Here is a 21,254-nt window from a genome sequence, read left to right on the forward strand (position 1 = left end):
TTTACATTCATACATAAATGCATGTGATCTTTCATGGACAATAACTTCCCAGAGACAAACCTGAAGGCACGGAGAGTTACCAGACTGTAGGTTTTAAATGGAGTACATATTGGGTATAGAAACCATGGAAAAAGAAGAAAGAAGTCTGAGTGGCGGGTACTGATACATATTGACCGTGACTATTCTTTCCATTATTTTCCCACTCCAGAGATAGACGGAAGCATCTACCTCCGATACTCTAAAACTTCTGCGCAGGACTAACTGCTGGGTCAGTTACTCTCTGCTTGCAAGCAGCTGCAAATACATAGATCTGAACCAGGGCATCAAGACAGAGGTGCTCGGGGTGGCAGTCCCGGGGTGCAGCTCCTCTCTGCTCTCACTGCAAACCAGCAATGCCTCCCCAGGGCACACAGTGTAATTCAAATGGCAATCAGCTTAGGTTAGGCTTAGAGATGCAGGTATACTGAAAACTGGTGAGATTTTGTACAATTTACTCATTAATCTCTAATTAATTTCTTTAAAATGTTTCTGGCTCTGGAGCACTAATCAGTCATTTCAGAAACTGGCTGGCACTTGTTGTAACCACCGAGGGAAGCCCCCAGCCCCTCGCTGTACACGTGCATCGGGCAAGAATTTGCAAGGAAATTAAAACCACAGCTGTGGTTTGCAGAGCTCAGAAACACATCTCACATATCTATTAGGCATTTAATCCCTGGTAAGCTGCTCCTTGTTCCTTCAGGAACTGGGAATCCAAGGTCCTCTCTTGGGTTTATCTATCTAGTATGAACCCCCCTGAATGATCTCTCCGTGGAGCCACGGAGGGTGCGCACAGCAAGGGCTCACTGCTGACAGCCCACGGGAAGGGGTGACTCCCACCTCCATCGCAGACCAGTAACCCAACTGGGGCCCTGTACGACCAAAAGGAAGATTTTTATCCCCAAAACCTGACAGGCAACGTTCACAACAGCCATGGCTCACTGCACAGTGAATGAAACACGCCGGCACCATCCAAACAGCCGTGGAAGGAGTTAACAGCTTCTCCTGCTGGAAATATTTCCTTGCCATGATGTCTCACTTCACACTGAACGTTAAAATATTTTTCCACAGTTAAAGTGATGCTTCCCTGAGATCTCAGCACACGCAGTTGGGTTTCCCTAAATTCGCATAAACAAGGTAAACTTGAAACATTTGTGACCGAAATTTTCTCTGCGAGTTTCTCATGACTTAGTGGTCATTAAGTTCTTTATAATCATATATTCTGCATCCTGTCAGGCCACTGCAAGTTGGTAATGCATTGAGGGTGCTCTGACTGCCTGTGCAAAGGTTTTGGGTTTTTTTTTGAAAAAAATATTGTAAAATTTCAAGTGAAAGGTTTTTTTATTCCCCCCTCTCCACTACTCCTGTCATACTCCTTTTTCAAATCCTGAAGATTTATCAGGAAGAAAGGCAGCCAGCTCTGAGAGGGTGCCGCTTAAAGGCAGATGTCATCCCAGACTGAGCAAATACCAAGCCAAGAGGAAGTACAAGGCTTAAAATGGGAATGGTTTTAAATATGAAATTGTGATCAGGCACTGCAGCAGAAGCAAGGACAGATGAAACTATCATCTTCTAACTCTTCACTAAGAGGCAAAAAACTGGTAATTTGGAAATGGTGCCTGACACACGGTGATGAGGATGGAGCGAGGACTGTCCTGCCACCTGCAGCGACACGTGCTGAGTGACTGCTGGCTAGACTCAGGCCTGCACAAAGCACCCCAGATTTCCACAGCACTTTTATTTGGAAGGAAAAAAATCTCAGGGATGAGACATACTCACACATCTGATTTGATGTACGTGTGATCTTGCTGGGTACGTCAGCTCAGTGTAGCATCTGCCTGGAGCTGGAGGATGCATCGCCTGCCTCCTCTGCACAAGGCGTTACATCCCTCAGGTGGATCCGGCAGCCGTGGGAAGCTGGATTTTCACTCAGTTTCCCTTGACCCTTGAATTCCTCCTGCCTACAGCTGCTCACTTGTCCTCTGCCTGGGGCTCTGCATTTTCCCCTACATCTCTCTCCACTGCACAGTGGGATTCACGCCCTCTCCCAATCAGGCTGTGATGCTGCAATCATTGCACTGGGTAGAGACTAGCAGGGACGTTGTCTGTGTGAAAAAGGGTCTTTTTTCTAAAAATACAACCGAGCTGGCAGAGCAGAGGAGATGCTGGGGCATGTGGCTGGGGCAGGCATAAGATAAGCATAACCCTAAGCCACTTCCCAACACCACTCACTGGCAGGAGCTGCTTTTGCTGTAGGACACACAGAAGCATCTTTATATTCTGAACAAATAAGGTCATTTAGGCTTGGTTTAAAGACTGGGAAACTGCAAGCAGCCACTTTGGTAACAGGCACCAGTTAAATTTAACCTGTAGATTCAATTACAATCCATTATACAGAACAAATTAAATCAATGCCACGTTAATGCTGCAGCAGATTGCACCGTGCATCCTGTGACAAACAACTGCAGCAGCTGTATCAGTAAAGTCTTGGACAATAGCAAATGGCCATATCACAATCTGACGTATTAGTACCTCTTTTTTCCTTTTTCTATTGCTACCCAGGATAATGTAGTTGGTCAGATGAAAGAATTATTTTCCACAATAAAATTAAAGTGGCAGATCTCTGCAACTAATCCTTTGATGAGACAGTTTGAAATGAGATATTGCTTGGTATCAACTGAATCACGCAGAAGGAATGTACTTTATTTATTTACTGTTTCTATAGGGACCCCTTTATCCTGTTTTACCTCTCCTCTGTGAAGACTTCCCCTCCTTTCCTCACCATTTTCTAGGGAGGAAGGAAAGGTCCCAACAACCCCCAAATGAAGACAATTCGTTTCCTTTGATGTGGAATGAGAATTTTTCCTTCTATAACAATTCATCAGTTTTGAATTATGCAAACTTAAATAAAACAACTCATCTCCTTGCAGCAAGAAAATCTTTCCCTCAAAACCCTGTGATACTAAGATTACCTTCCTACAGTATAATCTTTTGCTTACTGTTACTGTAGTAATTTCCTTTAACAGGACAGCCTTTCTGTGCTGGTGATTTGTTTTCCTTTCTATTATATTTTTCTGGTGCTCTTTACTGGTGGTTTTCAGTCATTTGAGGCACAAGTCTCAGCCAAACCTCTGGTTTCTGTCAATCATAAACTTCAGCTTTTTCTTAAAGCCAGAACTTACGTTGGTCCTCACTAACCTCCCACTGCCTTTTCTTTGAACCGCTCCTCACACCAAGACTTCACAGAAATATTTCCTCTACTTTAGTGTAACCTTATCCTTGCACTCACAGAGGAGAGGGCAGCCCGTGGAAGGGAGAGCGTGAGACACAGACACAGAGACCTGACCCAGCAGAAGATCAGCCCTTGGTGAGACCCTGGGACACGATGCACAAACAGATAGCAGACACCTAGAACAAAATAGCTCTCCCTGGCTTTACAATCTTGATTTATCAGAAAACAAATGCACAGCAGCACTTGCTTTTTATCATGAGCCTTCAGGAATCAGTAAAAAGAAAAATAAAGGTATGAACAGGCACAGCTTGATGGGTACGTAGAATGATAACTGGAAAGTGAGGAGCCTCATAAACCAGCGGAGACAGGAATGTGCTGGGAGCTCAGAGTAATACTGGAAAACCAGCTACATAATTCTCCAAAGCAAAATAATTTGTTGAACCCAGCTACACTGTCATTATTTGTGTGAACGTCATCGCTGCAGGCAGTGAGAGAGAAGTGGGAAATCCCACCAGTACATACAAGACCAAGACGATACTCCACTTGCATATAGTCTCTGTTACTCTTGATTTTAATAGTTCAAATCACCATTAAGATATAGAAACAGGTGAATGTAGAGATGCTTTGGGCATTGGGCCGCTTGGATCTCCTAACACCACGCCACAGCCACAACCACCAAAAAAGCAAGAGACCAAGACCTACACCTGAATATGCTGCAAATGCACACTTACAATTAGAGGCCCTCTGTTGTTTTCACGGTACTTGTTCTGGAAGAAGATGTAAACCACGGTGGCAGCCAGCGAGTAGAGGAAGGCGAAGACTGCGATGGTGACAAAGAACTCCGCCGAAGAGGAGAAGTCCCCTATCAAGGAGAGCGTTTCTCGGCGCTTGCCTTCGCAAGTGGGAGCATCGAAATTCACTTGATGCAACCTGGAAAACATCCCAAAGAGCAGCAGGTGAAGTATAGAAAAAGGAAACTATTACCTGAATAAAGATATAAATACATTTGCTCTGTCTCCCTATCTCATTCCTGATGCACATTGATCCCCTGCTTGGATAACTGGCCCTGGAAGTAATCTTCTGGGCTGTGATCTTCAGAGCTGTTTGTACGTGTGAGGTTACCTCCATGTGAGCATCTAGGTGACACTGAGGACCTGAACACATCTTTTAATCAATCTCAGAGAAAAGTTGATTTTTCAATGGTTTTGTACAACCTCCCCCCACCTCCCCTTCCTCTCTGGGGTTTTGCCATGGCAACAAGTGAAAAAGGATAACATGAGAAACAATTTGATTCTCAAATTCTTACAATCAAGGTGGCAGAAAACAGGTCTTATCCTCTATATTAAGCCCATGGGATACCTGTATTTAGAAGCTCACACCTTCCTTATGTAAAATAGCTTAGTGCACAGCTACCTGTGGCTGTTAGCCCATGGGGCTCTGAGCATCTACATTAAAAGCTTTTAAAACCAAGCTGCAGCAGAAATACACAACTTGGGTCAAAGTTGTAGTCCACATGCCCTGATTTGAGCAGTCAAAGCCCTAACCTTGAACTCGCACTCCCTTTGCAATCAGCCACAGAGCTAACAGATTTGTGGTTCTGTCTGGCAGCTCCTGCCTGACCCTTCTTTGCTCTAATAATTTTAATTTCTGATTCAGAAGGAGATAGGGGATCCTTGGAGGCGGTACTTTGGCTGGTCCTGTTGCACAGCCCAGATTAGCATCAGTGGGGACATGGGGCCCAATGAGGGGTCACGCTATTCTGCTCTGCACAGGGAGAACGGAGGGGACGACACCAGCAGCAAGTTAACAGCAGCAATTAGAGAAGTTATGATCTGGTGCAGAGAAAGGATGAGGCCTTCTGGGAGACATTCCTCTGCTCAAGGGCAATTAATGCACGCAACAACAAGCCAACAGCAGCAGCCACCATGAATATATGACTAAATGAAAAGTTAGGTCCCCAGAGTAAAACAAAGTACCCACAGTAGGAATCATAGAAGATGGATTAATGGACGTTGGAGGATTGCATGACTTTTCGCTTTTCCTGGTCCAAACTAAATGTACCCAAACGCGTAGGCAGAACCTTTTCATCAGCAGTTGATGCATAATGCCAGTTATCTGCCTCAGGCTTTTTCTTCCCTGAGCTTCTGTCGCTATAGTAGTGGTGGGATGAAAACAAGAAACGCGTCTGCCTAGATTGCGGAGATGAGCAGCGGCTGACTCGCCTCCCCGACGCGAGCACAGCAAAGTCTGATGAAAACTGAACACAGGAGAGAGACTCTAATGCTTATGATCAGACAGTTTCCTGACTTGGTTTCAAAGCTTCCTGGCATCAGCACACACACAATTTTCGTCAGGGCTTATTGTTCTTTCCTAAAAGGGGAGGAAAAAAAGGGGAAAGATTTCCTAGTGCCTGTCATGCCAATTCTGCAGCCTGGAGAGAAAGGGTCTTTGTTTTATCCATCACTAGGATTATGGAAAGATTGGAAATGAATGATTTGTGTGGTAAGAAAAGAAAGCTTTCTCTGCTTTCCTCCTGCACAACTGCTTGGACGCTATTGACACACGACAAAACTGGGAGCCTGGTTCACAACCCCCTGAACACAGTGGCAGCCTCTGTGGAGTGCTGGATCGGGAAGAAACTTGACCCCACCCCTCCTTCCCCAGAGGAATGCAATGTTGTGCAGCCAGAGACTATTCCCACCATCCTCCTCAGGTCCTACCTTCAGGCTGCGTTCAAGACAGGTTTCACCTTCCAGCCAGCCCAGGGCAAGGAGGACACTTAGGACGGTGTGCAGAGCCAGAGCTGGGGACCACCCTGTGCTCCCATTCACTGGCAGACCCAGCATCCCCTGATCAACTCAGATTTTGCAACTCAACACCAAGGCATTCAAGTTTGAGGTGGTTTTTTTTTTTTTTGTTTGTTTGTTGGAGCTTTTTTACCCCCTCTCAAACCACCAAAAGCTTAAGTAGCATTTTCTGATCCTTGAATAATTAACCATATTTGCTGTGTTTGAACAGACACACTCGGGTACCACATCTGCTTTTTAAGGGCCCCGCTGCAGGATCCGGTATCTCCTTTTCCAGCTGAGCACAGTGAGAAAGCTCCGTCCCCTCAGGGGAAAGCCAGGCTTTGCTGCGATGGTGGGAGCTCCAAAGGTTTATGTTACCACCTCTCACTGTGTAGGGTTTAGAGTATTGCCCTGGCCCTCACATTGCTTTCACAAGCACTATGGAACTGAGTGGAGCTACATTAAGCACAATCTGATTGATTTGGGGGAAAAATAAAAAAAAAAAAAATTAAAAAATAAAATAAAACAGAACAAGGCAATTCCGCATGCATTTTATCGTGTAAAACACATCTTTAGGGTGGTTGGCTTTCTTTCCTCCCCTGGAGTCCTGAAATAACACACCAGGCAACACATGGTGTTGCAAGTAGCAGTTCAAACTCCTGCGCATACCAAAGATGAAATCACTGAAAGAATGTTTCTATCAAGATTTAGACCGGATGTTGCTGCCCACCCCCTGCACCTCCGACCGGCCTCAGCCACCACAGCCCCATCCACTCTAACCACCACCAACCCACCAGCCTTTCTGAAACATGGTAAAGTAACTGAGACCACTCTCCTTTGCTATTCCAGGTTTTCCTGACTGCACCTTAGGTCTGAATTACGATAAGCCAGAAAAAAGTGTTCATATATTATATTAACATCTCACTCTTATCTTCCCAGCAGTGCTTTTGTGGCCACGCATGTCAGTGATACCAGATCACAGAAGCCTTCTTCCATCAAGTTATTTTTATTCACTTGCTTTTCTTTTTAGATTTCCCTAGCCTCTAAGAGGATGTGCAGTAATTGGTGCCTCTTGTGGCCACCTCACCCGCACCCAAACAACCCAGATCTCAGTTCTGCAAAGGGCCCCAAAATAGACCGTGACTCAGACCTGGGAAGAGGAGATGGTGACAGGAAAGAGAGGTAACTGAGCCAAGCCCTGGAGTGGTTAGGGTGGATGACGACTTCAGAAGATGCTTTTGAAAAGTTTCTTTAAAGCAGGAGAGGATCGGCGACAGAAAATCCAGTTTTGCTAATCGAAACCTCTTTGATACGGAATGTCATCTCGGAGAGAAAGCTCTGATTTTTCCACTGATGTTGCTGAGTCAGCCTTTCTGGGGGCAGGATGGCTTGGTGATGAATCATAAAAAAAGATAATTGCCTCTACCTCTGCCTCCCACTTTTGTTGTAATTTTACCTGTTCTGCCTCTTACTTCCTTTGACTTGTTCTTCTTTCATCTTCTCTTATCTCTCATTCTTTACACCCCACCTTTTCCTTCGAGTCATCCTTGGCCACTGTGTTCCTTCTGCTGCTCTTCTATCTCCAGCACCACCCCTGCATTTCACCTTTGCCTCTCCATTTCCTAAATAAAAACCAGGAGCCCCAGGAGTGACCCTTTGCAATCACACCCTTTGCACTTTATTAACATCTGAGCAATAATGTTGGTCTACATTAGCAGACGTAATTTTCACTGATTGATGGATGATGCAAATAAGGAACACTTCAGTAATAATAAGTTTACCTAATTAGGGAAAAAATTAATGAAAAAACCTTTCCCCCCTAAGTTCCTCCAAAAATGAGCTGAACAGTGCTTTTTGCCTTGTATTGCACTGAGTATTGTTATTAATTCAGAAATAAAGCTGATGCCTCAGGAATGTGACCTTGCACCCCACACTCAGCAGTGCAGCACCAAGGTCATCCTCGCTGCTCATCGCTACTGACACCATCCCTCTTTCCTGCTGGGTCTGTTTGCTAACAACTGCTGCCATTGCCAAGCCATCCAGGTCTGAATTCCCTCAAATTCACTTGGATCTGAAGCAAGTCCACCAAAGGCAGTCAAGTTTCACTGATGAAGTCACAGTAATTAAGGGCTTCTGAGGTTTCTTCTACCATTTGGCAAACTTTCCGTTGCCGTGGGAAATATGATGACAAGACAGCTGTATTGTCTAGCCTGACAAGATCAAAAGAGGGCAGGAATGTTTTACAGTGAAAAAAAAGAATTTTTACATTGTTCCACAATAGCGAAGAGCAGTTACGTTTTCAGACACTAATTACCCCTGCTCTGAAAACAATACATGAAGCCAGACACGCCGAACAAAGCTACAGCTGTTACATGTGCGTGGGGGAGCAGAAGCTGCGCTCTCTCCGTGTAAATGTGAAGTTGCCTTTCTTTCCTGAACTTCCTCAGTACAATATTCAAGCCGCAATTTGCTTTTAATTACAGCCCCTCTTTTTTTTTTTCCAAGCAGCCCAGTCCACCTGATGATCCTTGAGCACAAAAATGGTCAGAGCCAACTGCCTCAAAGACCCATCTTGTCCCATGACCCACTCCACCAGCAGGCACAGAAGAACCCAAGCAGGAGAGTGTGCACCAAGTGATCTAATCTCGTCTGACTCACAAAACCTCCCCCTTGAGCACTGCACACAAGGCTTAGACTTCAAACCAACAGAACATGCAATTAACAGCAAATATGAAATCAAGTATTATTGATGAACCGGCACAGATTTCCTCTCCTGGGCTTTGATCAGTGCCTGGATTAATAAATAACAGATAAAGTTCTGCCTCCAAAAATTCTCAATGGGAGTTTGTGTTTCTCCTTTCTTTTTACTAGGATGTGGGGGAAAACAGGCAAAAAAGAAAAAGCTATCCGTTTTGGCAGGTTGTCCTATTTTCTGAAAATAGCATCTTGTAATCCACCCCCTAACCCATCTACGACATGCTTGAGCAAAATCTGCAACACCCACACACGTGCTTGCAAAAATGCAAAGATCCATTATCCTTTCATTGGGCTTTATTTCCCTCTCACTTGTTTCTAGTAGTCAAACTGTCAATTGTTTTTACTGTCTGCAAAGCAATGACAGAAATACACTACTGGAAATTAGTTCCTGCAGGTAGTGCTCATGGAGGAATGTGTTGTGAAATGTTTATCTTGGCTGATAATCTCCAAAATGAGGGAAAAATGAAATTTCAAAACACAATAGCGAAATACCAAAATGTACAGGGTCCCTTAGCGAGTCAAACTGCTCTGACGAGGCACAATAACAAGACAGGGGTTTTGCCTTTCTTTCTCTTGGAGGCAAAGCAAAGGTATTTCTTTTAGTTAGCCCTGGAAACACCGAGGATCCCTTGTTTTGGAGGGCTGTGCTGATGTGCTTTCATGCAGGTGCCTCCAGCCAGCCAGTCCCTCAGCAAATGCCCCTTCTCAAGGTGCCGAATATGGATTTTTCCATAGGCTTAGTGGAAGAACACTAATAAATGAGAGCCTTTCCTCTCACAGCAGAGCTCGTCATTCCCATAAGACTTCCCTAGAGATATTACCTGCAGGAAGAAAAATACTTTAAAAGTGACCTTTAATACTCAAGTGAAAGTAGAAACCTGCCTGAGAAGGAAAGGTCTTTCCTTTAATGAAATTGAGGTCCATTGTCTCTTCCAACACTCTTAGTAGCCTGTTCTCAAGGAGGAAGCATTGCACACAGTGCTCCTCACTGCAAAGAACACTGCAAAAAGCACTGCAAAGCCCCTGGTGCTGGGCATCTCCGCATCTTCAGTGCTAAATCCTGGCTATCCGAAAGGCTGCCCACACAGCAAGGAACAGGCTTCCTTCCAGCCTTCGGGAGGGTGGATGGAGCTGAGCTCTGCAGCTTTCTCCTCCTCCCCCCAGATCTGCTTTCCAAGGACAGACTCCTGAGGGGGAAACCCTGCAGCAATGGACCCACGCTACGAGCACTCACACATACCATGAGCTCTTGCAGAGGGAGTCACCACTAAGCAGTTGCCCTTAGTCTGTATTTTTTGCCAGTTATAACCATTTTCCAATAATTCCCGTAGGATCTGAATCTGCACTCAGGCATCCTGGAGCTGTTGAAGTCAGTCTCTTTGAGGCAGACAGCCTCTTAATATCACATTTGAACTGCTTGAAGTCATTAATGCTGAAGTTCTCTCCAGCCCTTCAAAGCTGAAGTGTTAGCAGAGCCACAGAAGCTGTGGGGACACAACGGGCTTAGCCCAGCAGCAGCACAGCAGGTACCACGGAGGAAACTGCTCCCCTGCCCTTTTGCACCAGTGATGTTCTGGCAAAACCAGAGTCTTCCCCTCCTTTTGATAACAGCGACAAGAATGTTTCTCACCCCAAGCCTGTCCTCTGACAGGTCTTTTTCCAAGATAAAAAAAATTACCATTTACTTGAGCATTCCCATTTCCCACCTTTCCCACTGCCCATCTGCCACGATGCACATCCCAGCACTGCCTGCGTATGCCACAGCCATTTGAAACTGAGGTGCTTATTGATAATTCCTAACTGTCCCAGCAGTTTTCCATACCCCCCTCTACCAGCCCCCAAGAAGCAACACCTCCAGACTCCCCAGCATCCAAATGTGCCTTCAGTACCCTCCTCTCCTTGGTCTCCTCCCAGAGCAGCAGCTCATTAGTTTCTACCACATACCTATCCCTAAGAAATCAGTTCATTTTTCTCTGGAGATAGGAAACAAAAAGTAATTTCTCCAGCTGACTCAGCAATCCAAGCTTGGTCTTTTGTTTCTTTCCTTTCTAGAGGAAGAAAGAATGCAGTTTGCTGATCAAAAAGTATTTGGAAGTATTTCACTTTGAACTTCTGTCCTCTCAATGAAATCTCTCAATTTCTTCCAAAAAAGAACCCACAGCCCATCTCTCTCTAGAATTACTCAACGCTACCAGTAGTTTCACACAGATACATACTTCATCTTGCAAACATTTCTCCCAAACTTCTGTCCTGGACATTTGAACATCCTAAATATCTCCTTCAGTGGCTTATGCCCGTCCAAATGCATGTCCAGAGCAGCATCACCAAACCTCCCCAGAAGACTCTGCTGGGAAGCTGACCAGGAAAGCTGTAGCAACCTATATTCTCCTCTGGTTTATGTCCAGTCAAAATGATGGAAAATATTTCCTCCCTCCTCTATTTTCAACTTCTTAATTTGTCAGGTTCCCAGCCCTCACTCGCACATAGCTGTTGGTGCAAACATTTGGCCAGTACTATTTTCCTACAGTACTGTTTTTAACAGGACAAGCTGTCAGCCACAGTTGCTGTCTCAACACACCACATTGCGTGCGCGGTGCTGGGAGAAGTGGTAATTCCTCCAGCGCCGGCAGCTCGCAGCGGACACGCCGCGATGCCTACCCAAAGCATTGCAACACGCACGTCTTCTGCTCCATCCCTCTCCACCTCACATCTCTTCTCCCATTAACATGGGGAGTCAGAGACCCTCCAAGGTGCTCAGGTCTCCAGGAAAAGAAGCTACAAACCCCTTTTGAGGATGGGGTCTAAAGGCATTGGAATAGCGACAACCCCGGTGGTGGTGGGGAGAGGGCACCAGTGCCATGTCCGGAGCTTGGGATCCCTCTTGCAGGACCTGCTCCCAGTGATTGCTTTCACAAAATTATTGGAAAACAGCCTGTGTAACAGCTTCACCACACTCCAGAGGAAGAAACGTCCCGGATGCGTGCCAGCCATAGCAAGGAGCCTCCCCAGACTGTGCATGTAGCAGTAATGCAAACCCTAGTACTCCGCTGTAGCACCAAAAAAGAAATAAAACGGCTCATTATAGTACACGCGCCACCGGGAGTGCTCAGAAAGCTGAGTGGGTGATCCCAACCCCATTTCCAAGCCTACATCCAGACCCAGATTTATCTCCCGAGATATTTTCACAGCTCTTCTCAGAAACACACGCTTTTCCTTGCTGTGCAAGCAGAGCGTAGCACTCAAAGACATGCTCCACTGGTCTTTACAAACCCAAATACCTTCTTAGATTGGGCACTTGCATTCTTTGTGGTACAGACTGGTGGCATTCCTCTCTGATTTCCCTTCACTATTTTTTGGGGTGAACCACTTCCTGGTCACTGGGAAGCTTAGTTATTATCTCTGAAGGAAGGTAACCCTTGATTATATTTTAAAAAGTTATTGTGTCTGTGGAACAAGGCAAATTAGGTGGCCTGTAAATGCCACAGGCATGTATTTGCATTGCCACACACACAACTGTCCAACGCTACCTGGTCTCACCATGAGATCCTCACTGAACCCACAGCTCTGGTGTCCCTCCTGCTGCCCTCTCCTCCAGACAGACACAGGAGTCGGCTTCCAAACTAACAAGCCTCTGTCAGAGCAGAACAAAAGCATCCATTTGGAGAAAAATCTAAACATCTAGAGATGTAACATAAGAAATAGAAAGCATAAGGCTTAAAAACCAGTCATTGAATCTAATAAGACCACTTCTGACAAGTGGGGATATCAAGTCCCCGGGCAGTACTTTTGCATGGAGCGATGGGGGACTGCTGAGTCCCCCCATTCCAGCACCCCAACACGCTCTGCTGCTGCTCACATCGGTCCATAACACTCACACCACCTCCAATTCACCTTGCCTTCTGCAATCAAATGGGCTATGAACTCCACATAAAATCAATCCAAATTCTTGGGCATCACCTGATGTTCACACAGAACCACGTGAAAGCATAAATCCCTCACCCTGTGAGAAGCAGGGTTCATGTACAGTTTAATGTAGGTCTATAAACCCTGAAAGCAGCAGTTTCACCTCCAGGACCAGCTGAGATAAATGCAAGGGCAATTACAGAAGATGCAGCAATGTTCATTCTTTTGTATTGTATTTTAACATTAACTTTGTATTTTAACTACAATTGTCCTAAGGCACTTAAAGCAATCAAATTAAGTCCTCTGTAGAGTTTTACAGCATCACTCCAATAGAACTTCCAGTCGAAACATTTTCATCTGAAGTACATGCGAAATCCTTTTCTCAGGGAGCCCATGGGCTCGATCACAGGTGGAGCAGCAGCTCCTTGGGGCAGGAGCCAAGGTCCCCAAACCTGGGGGTCTGCTGAGGGACCTGCTGACAACCTGCCAACACCCTCCCAGGGAATAACCCATGAATCCAGACAGGACAGTGAGAGGTACCTCACGGAGTGGGGCTATGCTGGATGGGGTTGGCTGTCCACCCTCTCCAGAGTCTATCGAATAAGAAGAAATACTGCATTAAACTCCTGGCAAATAAATTCATGTAGAAACCAGGTGTGAGAGAAGACCAAAGACATCCCTTCACTGCAGTCCTGGAGCAACCTTCAGGGCTGCCGCACAGTGAAAGCAGACGTGGGAGCAAAGGGGAAGGACGTGTGTTTGATCGTCCCCTGGCTGGGTCACCACACGCCGTCTGGGGTATAGGATCAAATGGCAAACACAGCAAAGCCAAAGGGTTTCTGCTTTGGTTGCTTCTGAACTGGCAGCATGAAAATGTGCAAAAAAAGAAATTTGTAAGGGAAGTTGTGCAAAGCCTGACTTTTAGAAAAAGCCTTTGTGGTAGGCACAGATAAAACACCATCATTGCACAATACCGCAGAGACTATTCATGAATATATATTAAAAATTCAAATTGGGAAAAGGCCGTATATATTAACAAATCCAAAAGTGACTTCTACTTTAAGAACAAATTCTGGCTAAAGTATTAATGAAGAATTTTTCTGTCACCAAAACAGTGTTAAGCATAAAATACAGCCTCTATGAAGCAGAAGAAGCCAGTCTGGATCAATACAATCCAAATTCATCAAGAATCCAATTGCTTTGAGTGCCAAAAGAAAACCTTCTACAATTTAACAAAGATTTAAGCAGCAGCATTCTCCCTCTCTGCAGCAGAGACCATCTCCAGAAAGTTGCTACCATTTTCTTTCCCCATTTACTTTCCAGCCAGCTGTGTGCTCATGAGCTCTGTGTTCACACAGCATTTGTGCATGGACGTTCATAACAGAAGACAAGAGGTGACCTGCCTGAAGAGTTGCAAAGCAAGAGAAGTCTCCTCTACAGCCCCAGTTCTGCACTCAAGGATGTGCTTTCTTCAAGTTTCAAGGGATTGAAGTCTACAAAGTAGAAGTTGGAGAACACTGAGGGTACTGACAACAGAGAAGACCTCAACAACTGGAAAAGTCACCTTGTCTGCAGAGCTGCCACCCCATGACAAGCCTACTGGCTGCAGCAATCAGCCTCTCCCTGCTTGTGCAATGGACCAGAGACTTCACAGTTTTACTAATACTGGCAGCCAGACCTCCTCCTCTGACCTACTCAAGCAACACACTGCACACAGCCCAGCACACCAGCAGCATGAATGAGCAAAGACTTTGCCACTTATGTAGCCACCCTTAGGCTGTGGCTTCTTGGCTGAGCACGAAACAGTTTGGCACAGGAGCTAAGCCATTGAGATCAGTAGCAAATTGTGGGGGTGGTGGATGATCTCTTCCTTCACATGACATGGCATCAGATGTGCTAAGGACCGCATGCACGGGGTCAGCCTCAAAGAGAAGGTGAAGATGTGGTTGTATCAGATTTCTGGTGGTTTTCTACAGATCTTATGTAGGAACAAAGTGTTAAGTGACTGGAAGCATCTCCCAGATCCTCACTGCTGGGCAAAGGATACTTGCATTTATCCACAGTTCAAACTAAAGTGCAAACTGGCAGTAATAACCATTCTTTGCTCAAGTTGCCAATCTTCAAGATTTCTACCAAGTGGGTTTTGAAGATTCTAATTGGGGTGAGGAAGAGACACTCGAAACTAGAAAAGGCACAGTCATTTTTATATGTTTTAATCAGGCAAGCAGTGATTTCAAACTCCTTGACAACAGGAATTGTGGTCACAGACAGCCACTACTACAGACCACATCTGTCCAAGTACAAAAGCACAGACATTTTCTCCCATTTTACTATCCTTTTGGTCTAAAAAAAAAAAAAATATAAAAAAATATCCCACAAGACATGCAGGAGCAGAGAGAAAAACCAAAGACAGTATTCCCAGAGCCAGTGTGGTCCTTGAAGACCCACGGACACTGGAGAACACCGATTTGCAGATTTTAATTACTTCAGTAGTTTGTAGCCATGCACAAGTAAACAAAAATCATATCAGGGTTCTGAATTATGGCATTCGCTCTCTAATAATAACTAAAGCTGGTTACAAAAATGTGAAATATTCTTTCTTATTAAACACTATGTTCAGTTAAAACTGAAAAGAAATATATTTATTTTGCAGACTTGGATCACCTTTTCCTCGGCCCAGGAGACAACGTAAGAGCAAACAGCCCTAACTAAGCCAATAGCTCATTGATTCGAGCTCAGCCTGGCAGTGCAAGCTCCATGTTCAGGTTGCTTATGGACATGGTTCAATACAGAGACTTGACCGAGGTCTCTGATGCCTTCACCACCAGGGAAATCATGTACTGTGGCCATACTTTAAATAGCTCAGAAAGTTTTTGCATTTATGTCACTGTGGAATAAAATGTTCTTACTGTGTTTCCACTGGAAAAAAAAAAAAAAAAGATTTTTGAATAAAATGGAGCTGCAATTTTCTGGACAGCCCTATAAATTGCCAGAATGTATGAATCACAACTAAGAAAAAAAAAATAACATCTACATTTCCTAGTTAAGAATACATCTTAATGCATCAGTCTGCTTTGCATCATTAGGTCACATTAAATATGAAAAGACTTTTGTGAAGGTGTCACAATTAGAGATATCTGTATCCTGAAAGATTTATTTACTGAATTTTTCCCAGCAGGATGCAACATTAGGCTCCTCACTCGCATCATTTGCAGTTTCCAGTAACAGTAGTTAAAATCTAGAAGTCCTTGTTAGGCAAATCTATTCAACAAAAGGCCAAAATTAGGTATAAAAAGAACTGCTGAGATCAGGGTTGGACCACGCAGCTTCTGGTCTTTGCTGAAATTCATCTGACCATCCCCGCAGCTCCTGTTTGTGCAAAAGCACAGCTTTTCAAAAGGCACGAAGTTTTGATCTAAGGAGTTCCAGGATGGAGATTTCTCCCCTCATTAAGCTGGAATGGGTCATGCAGAGTTTAACCAGTGCCTCTCACCTTCCTGGGAGCTCTGCCAAATCTGCCTGGGAACTGGGGCATCTACATTTTGGCACAGAGCACACCCGAAGCCGGTGCAACTTCTGCTGGTTTGCTTCTGCTCCCGTCTACTCACAGAAGTGTTACGAGGCCACAATTTGCCTTTGCAGAAGGGGCATTTCTGTGTCCTGAACACGTGCAAAATAAAACATGGACCTTAGGGAGAATAACTGACTAGATGACTTTATTCCTTCCTATCTCCCACCCTCAACTGGTACAGCGGCCAAGAGAGCTGGGAGGAGAGCCTGCCACAGTTGCCTGAAAGTCAGCATTGCAGGAAACTACTTAGTTTAAAGACTTCCTATTTATCAGGAGCTCCTGGTCCCAGCCATAATAGACATTTATAATCCCTTGGCCAAAATGGTTTCTACTGAATTCTGGAAGCGAGATTTACTACAAATGGATAATGAAAAAAAAAAAGGCAGCCAGAACACTCTGGCATAGAAATGCGCTAGTATTAACAGAGGTTTTTTCCAAAGAACGATAGTTGCAAAGCACAAAGAGTTAGCTACTTTCTCCTTAATTATCATCTGTAGCTTTTAAGTAGGCAATTTAGATCTGGCTGTCATATTTCAAATGAAAGTGTAGCCTACCCATCGCATGCAGATGAGGCTCCCACTTTAAAGGGTGCTCAATGGGAATGTCTTTATTCAAATGAGAGGCTCAGAGAGTGAATGAAAAGCTCCCATAAAATACCATTTCCTTTCCCTTCAGAAGCAAGGATTACTTCAAGAGACAGTTTTACTAGCACACTGGAAAGATACTAATAGGTGATTTAAAACAAAATGGAAAACAAATTTTGTTTTGCTCACTGCTGCAATACAAAGACACACCGTGACACATTCTTTCATCAGGCGCTCACGTTGGCACCACCAGGTAATCCCATTCTGTCCCGCTGGTAACTACGGCTCAATTCTCCGAACGCCTATGCACATACCTACCATAACCACTGGCTTAGGGGAGACCGAGTTTAAAATATAATCATGCGATCCTCTGGGCCAATATTCCAAGCAGCTTGAAGGATAAAAGCCACAAGGAAAAGCAAGACATACTCCAAATGAATTCCCATGTGGCATTTAACTCGGGGATACCCTGTGTTTTGTAGGTTGGGCTAAAGCACCTCCAAAAGCTGAAGGCAAAGAGGTTTTAGTTTAGGATCTGCCTCAAGACTCGGACAGCACACTTAGGGGATTGTATGGAAATGCTCCTCTCTTCCCATTGCTCTGCAGACCCCGCGCAGCATCGCCCTACAGCCAGGCTCTGAGCAGGATATTCCTCCCTCGGTCAGGGCAGGGACTGGCAGAAGCGAGATAACCCCACAGCAGCAAGCGATGGTATCAGCAGATAACAGCTCTGGCTGGCAGCGTGCTGCCTGCCTGTGCAGCCCAATCACGAGAGTGATTCTGCTATGGAAAGCTTCATTTAAGTCAGTAGCTGAAGCCCAAACATTTCAGTGCAGCTCTGCCAGCTACAAGAAAAGCATTAAGTTTGTGACATGAACAATTATGTAGCAAAAACTTCAGTAGTCTTGGTAAGTCAAGCCTGACAACTCAGCTGACAACAAAAAAAAATAAATAGTTGCCTTCAGGAGGATTGGTTGAAAAGCACCTCAATATGATGAATACCCACAACGAATATGTGCACGGCAGGTGTACTATTCAACCACTTATTATCAAAGTAAAACCAACAAATAGCAAAGTAATGAACAGCCACAAGATGTTGCTGGGATTACCAGAAAATAATAAAAATAAATAGGACCTTCACCAGGACCCTTAGTACAGCAAAAAAAATTGCCTTAGGGCACTTGGATGAGTGACAAATCTGATCTGAAAGGGTGATGGACTGCAAGAATAACAAGTAATTCCAAGATGTTATTTTTTTTACCCCCACTCAAAGAATCATTACCGGGGTGAGGGTAAAGCTGATGAACATCCTAATGTGTGCCAAATTTGCAATGGATACTGTACGAAGCACAGATCCTAACCCTGAGAAAAACTGCCGGTGTGGGACCAGAGAAGTTTTTTCCATATTTGAACTTGTTAAATTTTTGAAATACATATACAGGTGTCCAGAAGAAAGGCTGATTTGTGCTTTAAAGAACAAAGAGGTAAAGAAATTCTTTGTGATAAAACTAGAAGCAGGCAGAAGCAATGAGAGAAAACTTAGGGTGATTATTTGAAATGGACTTATAAAATCATCTTGGACATGGAAGGGTGACAGGATACGAGGAAAAGTGTGGCAGAGCTCCAGGAGACACTGCTGCCGGGTGTTAGAGTTTGGACTACAGGTTTCTTTGCATATTAGAGGGTGACTACAGGGTCACACGTGGGTTGTAGGAAGCTTAAATTAATCCATGTAGCTGCAGATAGGAAAAGCATCCACCTTTTCTCCTCTTCCAGGAGAGATGGTGGAACCAGATTTGGGTTCAATTACCCAGCAGTGACCCCAGAGTGACTCTTCTGTGATTCCTGTGTCCCAGCACTGCAAGCCCAGAGCAGGAGCCCTGGCATGGGGTGTCCCTCAGATGGAGAATGGTTCTGCCCCACCACGCTCCTGCCCCAGAGCAGCCCCACACAGGTACCCACTGCACTGGCTCTTCTCTGCAGGGATGGGTTCTCCCAGCCGTGCATAAGCACCGCTACACCAGATTACTCTGATGGTCTTTGTGATTAATGTACCTATCTGTATTTCCCCACTCTTCTCCCTTTACAAAGGGCACGTGAATCCAGGTCCAGAACTAAACTAGGAAGAGAACGTGATTCTGGCAGAAATGAGAAGCAACCACCTTGTGCAGGGGTGCTTTTTTTGGTGCTCCACAAGTTCTTGCTGCCAGAGTTACAATGGCAGTACGATAATGCAGGAGCCAAACACAACTACCATCTTACCATAACTTTAAACTAATATTAATTCTTTCTTGGTTTTTAACTGTACCCTTGAAAATTCCCTGTCTGCTGGAACTAATGATTTCTCTTGAATCCATTGTTTGCTGGAGACTTTTGCAACTTGTCTAAAAGCCTGGTAAGACACTAGGAGATACTTGCTGGCTACATCTCTCTGTTTTATTAACTTTTTACTAAAAGTACTATTTTATAATCATGCAAATTAAAAGCACTTTACTGTAGGGTGTATTCAGTAATGAATGCTAGAGAAATGACCTATTTGGAAGTGAATCACATTACAAATTCACATAACTCAATTTTCAGGATCTATCTCATGCATACTAAGCAGAAATGAAAGAAAATGCAGACAAGTTCAAGACAAAAAATAAACATTTGTACTACCAGGAAATGTGCCTCTTTGGAGTAATAAATGTGTGTCAAGGAAGAACAACAGTTCAAGGAATCAAATTCCGTTTCCACTGTTCAGAAGATGCTGTATTTTAGAACATGTTGAAGAAGTAGATGCCATTACCTCTGGTCTGTGCATAGTAATCATAAGCTAAACAGCATGCAATTTCCCAAAGAAGCAAAATAATTTTAGAGTCATAGTGTACTGGGCTCAAGATTGGATTATGCATTCTTTTCTTAATCATTTCAACTCCTTAAAAAATGACTTACAAGGAAGTGAAAGGCTTCTAGAGTGGACTTGACATCTTTAAAAACAGAAGACTGGATGTTCTCTTGAATCAGGATCCTAAATAGCATGAATATTTTTATATATATACTTTTTTTTCAACCTCACTACAGCTTTCAGACTTTTCAGACAACAAAACCTGTTTTCCTAAGTCACAAGTATTCAGACACAAGAGACGTAGACATGCAATTAGTAGAATTTTCAATAGCATTTCAAAATTACGGTTCAAACTTGTTCTGTGTTTTGCTTCCCCTTCCCCCTGGAGTGGGTCTTCCAGGTCCTTGCTACCCCAATGGCTGGGAATCCTCCCATGTTTCCAGCTTAGTTAATGGCTACCCCACAATTAATGGCTACTTTATCCCCACTTTTTTTCTTGGGACAATGTGGTTTTGGTCTTTTTCCTTGACTAGCATTTTCCACCCCCTGTGACTCCCTGAGCTGTCCTGGCCTTTACGGGGCTCTGCATGCCCACAACTGCTCTCCTCCTTCACTGACCCCCCCCTCCATTCCCCAGTGGTTCCCACGGCCCCATCCATACCAGGTCTAGCCAAATTCATTCCTCCTGCACACCCAATATGGCGAGGGGAATTCAGGAGCCCCAGGTTGGTCCTTAATCAAGAGCTGCTATAAATGACGGGAAAGCCCACTGAAAGCAGGCATCTCATCAGCCCCCAGCGCTGCCTCCCTGCAGACAAACCGCCACGGCCCAGCCCGGGTTACCTGAAGGGGTAGGCAAAGGCTATGTCAATGCTGAGGTCACTCTCTGACTTGTTTGCACAGTCCACACTGAGGCGCAGTCCTCCAGAGTACCCACCGCATGTTGCAAATGCAAAGATTGCAAAAAGCTGTCAAAAACAAACAACATTTTTATTTCGTTTCGTTTCAGCGACCACCCCAAGCAGATCCATGCAGCGGCTCTCGCTGCAGCATCGTCCCCCTCGAGTCAGGTTATCCATCACTCCATGCACTCAAAGCATTGCCAGACATGACTTCTGCACCCTTCCCAAAAGCCGATACAAAGAACCACAAAACTTGAAGCTCTGTTGCCACACACAGACAGGAACATCACCGCTTATCTGTGCCAGGCATCTCAGCCCTCCCCCCATCTCAAACCCCATTTGGGATTCAAACCCAGGCGGCTCTTTAAATCACCCCACTGACAGGCAAGCTTGGACAAGAAGAGAAGGATGAATATTGACTGTGCATAATGAAGGATGAATATTGACTGAGTCAGCCTTAACCCAAATAAAACACTGGTAGAAGCATTTAAAAGGAGCAACCAGGAGTACCAATAGTAGACCGAGACAGTTCATGTGGCTGCTGCCCTATTACACGGCAAGACACCAAATTGTGCCACCCCTCTTCCATTTCACGTATGACTTGGGAAAAAACCACAATGATGTTTTATTTTTTCTAAATTTTCTGAATTACT

At 44.7% G+C, this 21,254-nt stretch overlaps 1 protein-coding gene across 1 annotated transcript in view; it reads right to left on the minus strand.

Moving 5' to 3' along the window:
• The window catches only part of SYNPR (synaptoporin), a 106,699-nt gene that overhangs the window by 6,064 nt on the left and 79,381 nt on the right, over window positions 1–21,254 (minus strand). The window contains exons 3-4 of the mRNA XM_074152278.1: window positions 20,543–20,667; window positions 4,000–4,198 (exon numbers count right to left, since the gene is read on the minus strand). Of these exons, the coding sequence (XP_074008379.1) occupies window positions 4,000–4,198; window positions 20,543–20,667 (324 nt within the window). The remainder of the gene's footprint in view (window positions 1–3,999; window positions 4,199–20,542; window positions 20,668–21,254) is intronic.

Source organism: Numenius arquata, chromosome 8, assembly GCF_964106895.1.
Source record: "Numenius arquata chromosome 8, bNumArq3.hap1.1, whole genome shotgun sequence".
Taxonomy (NCBI): Eukaryota; Metazoa; Chordata; class Aves; order Charadriiformes; family Scolopacidae; genus Numenius; species Numenius arquata.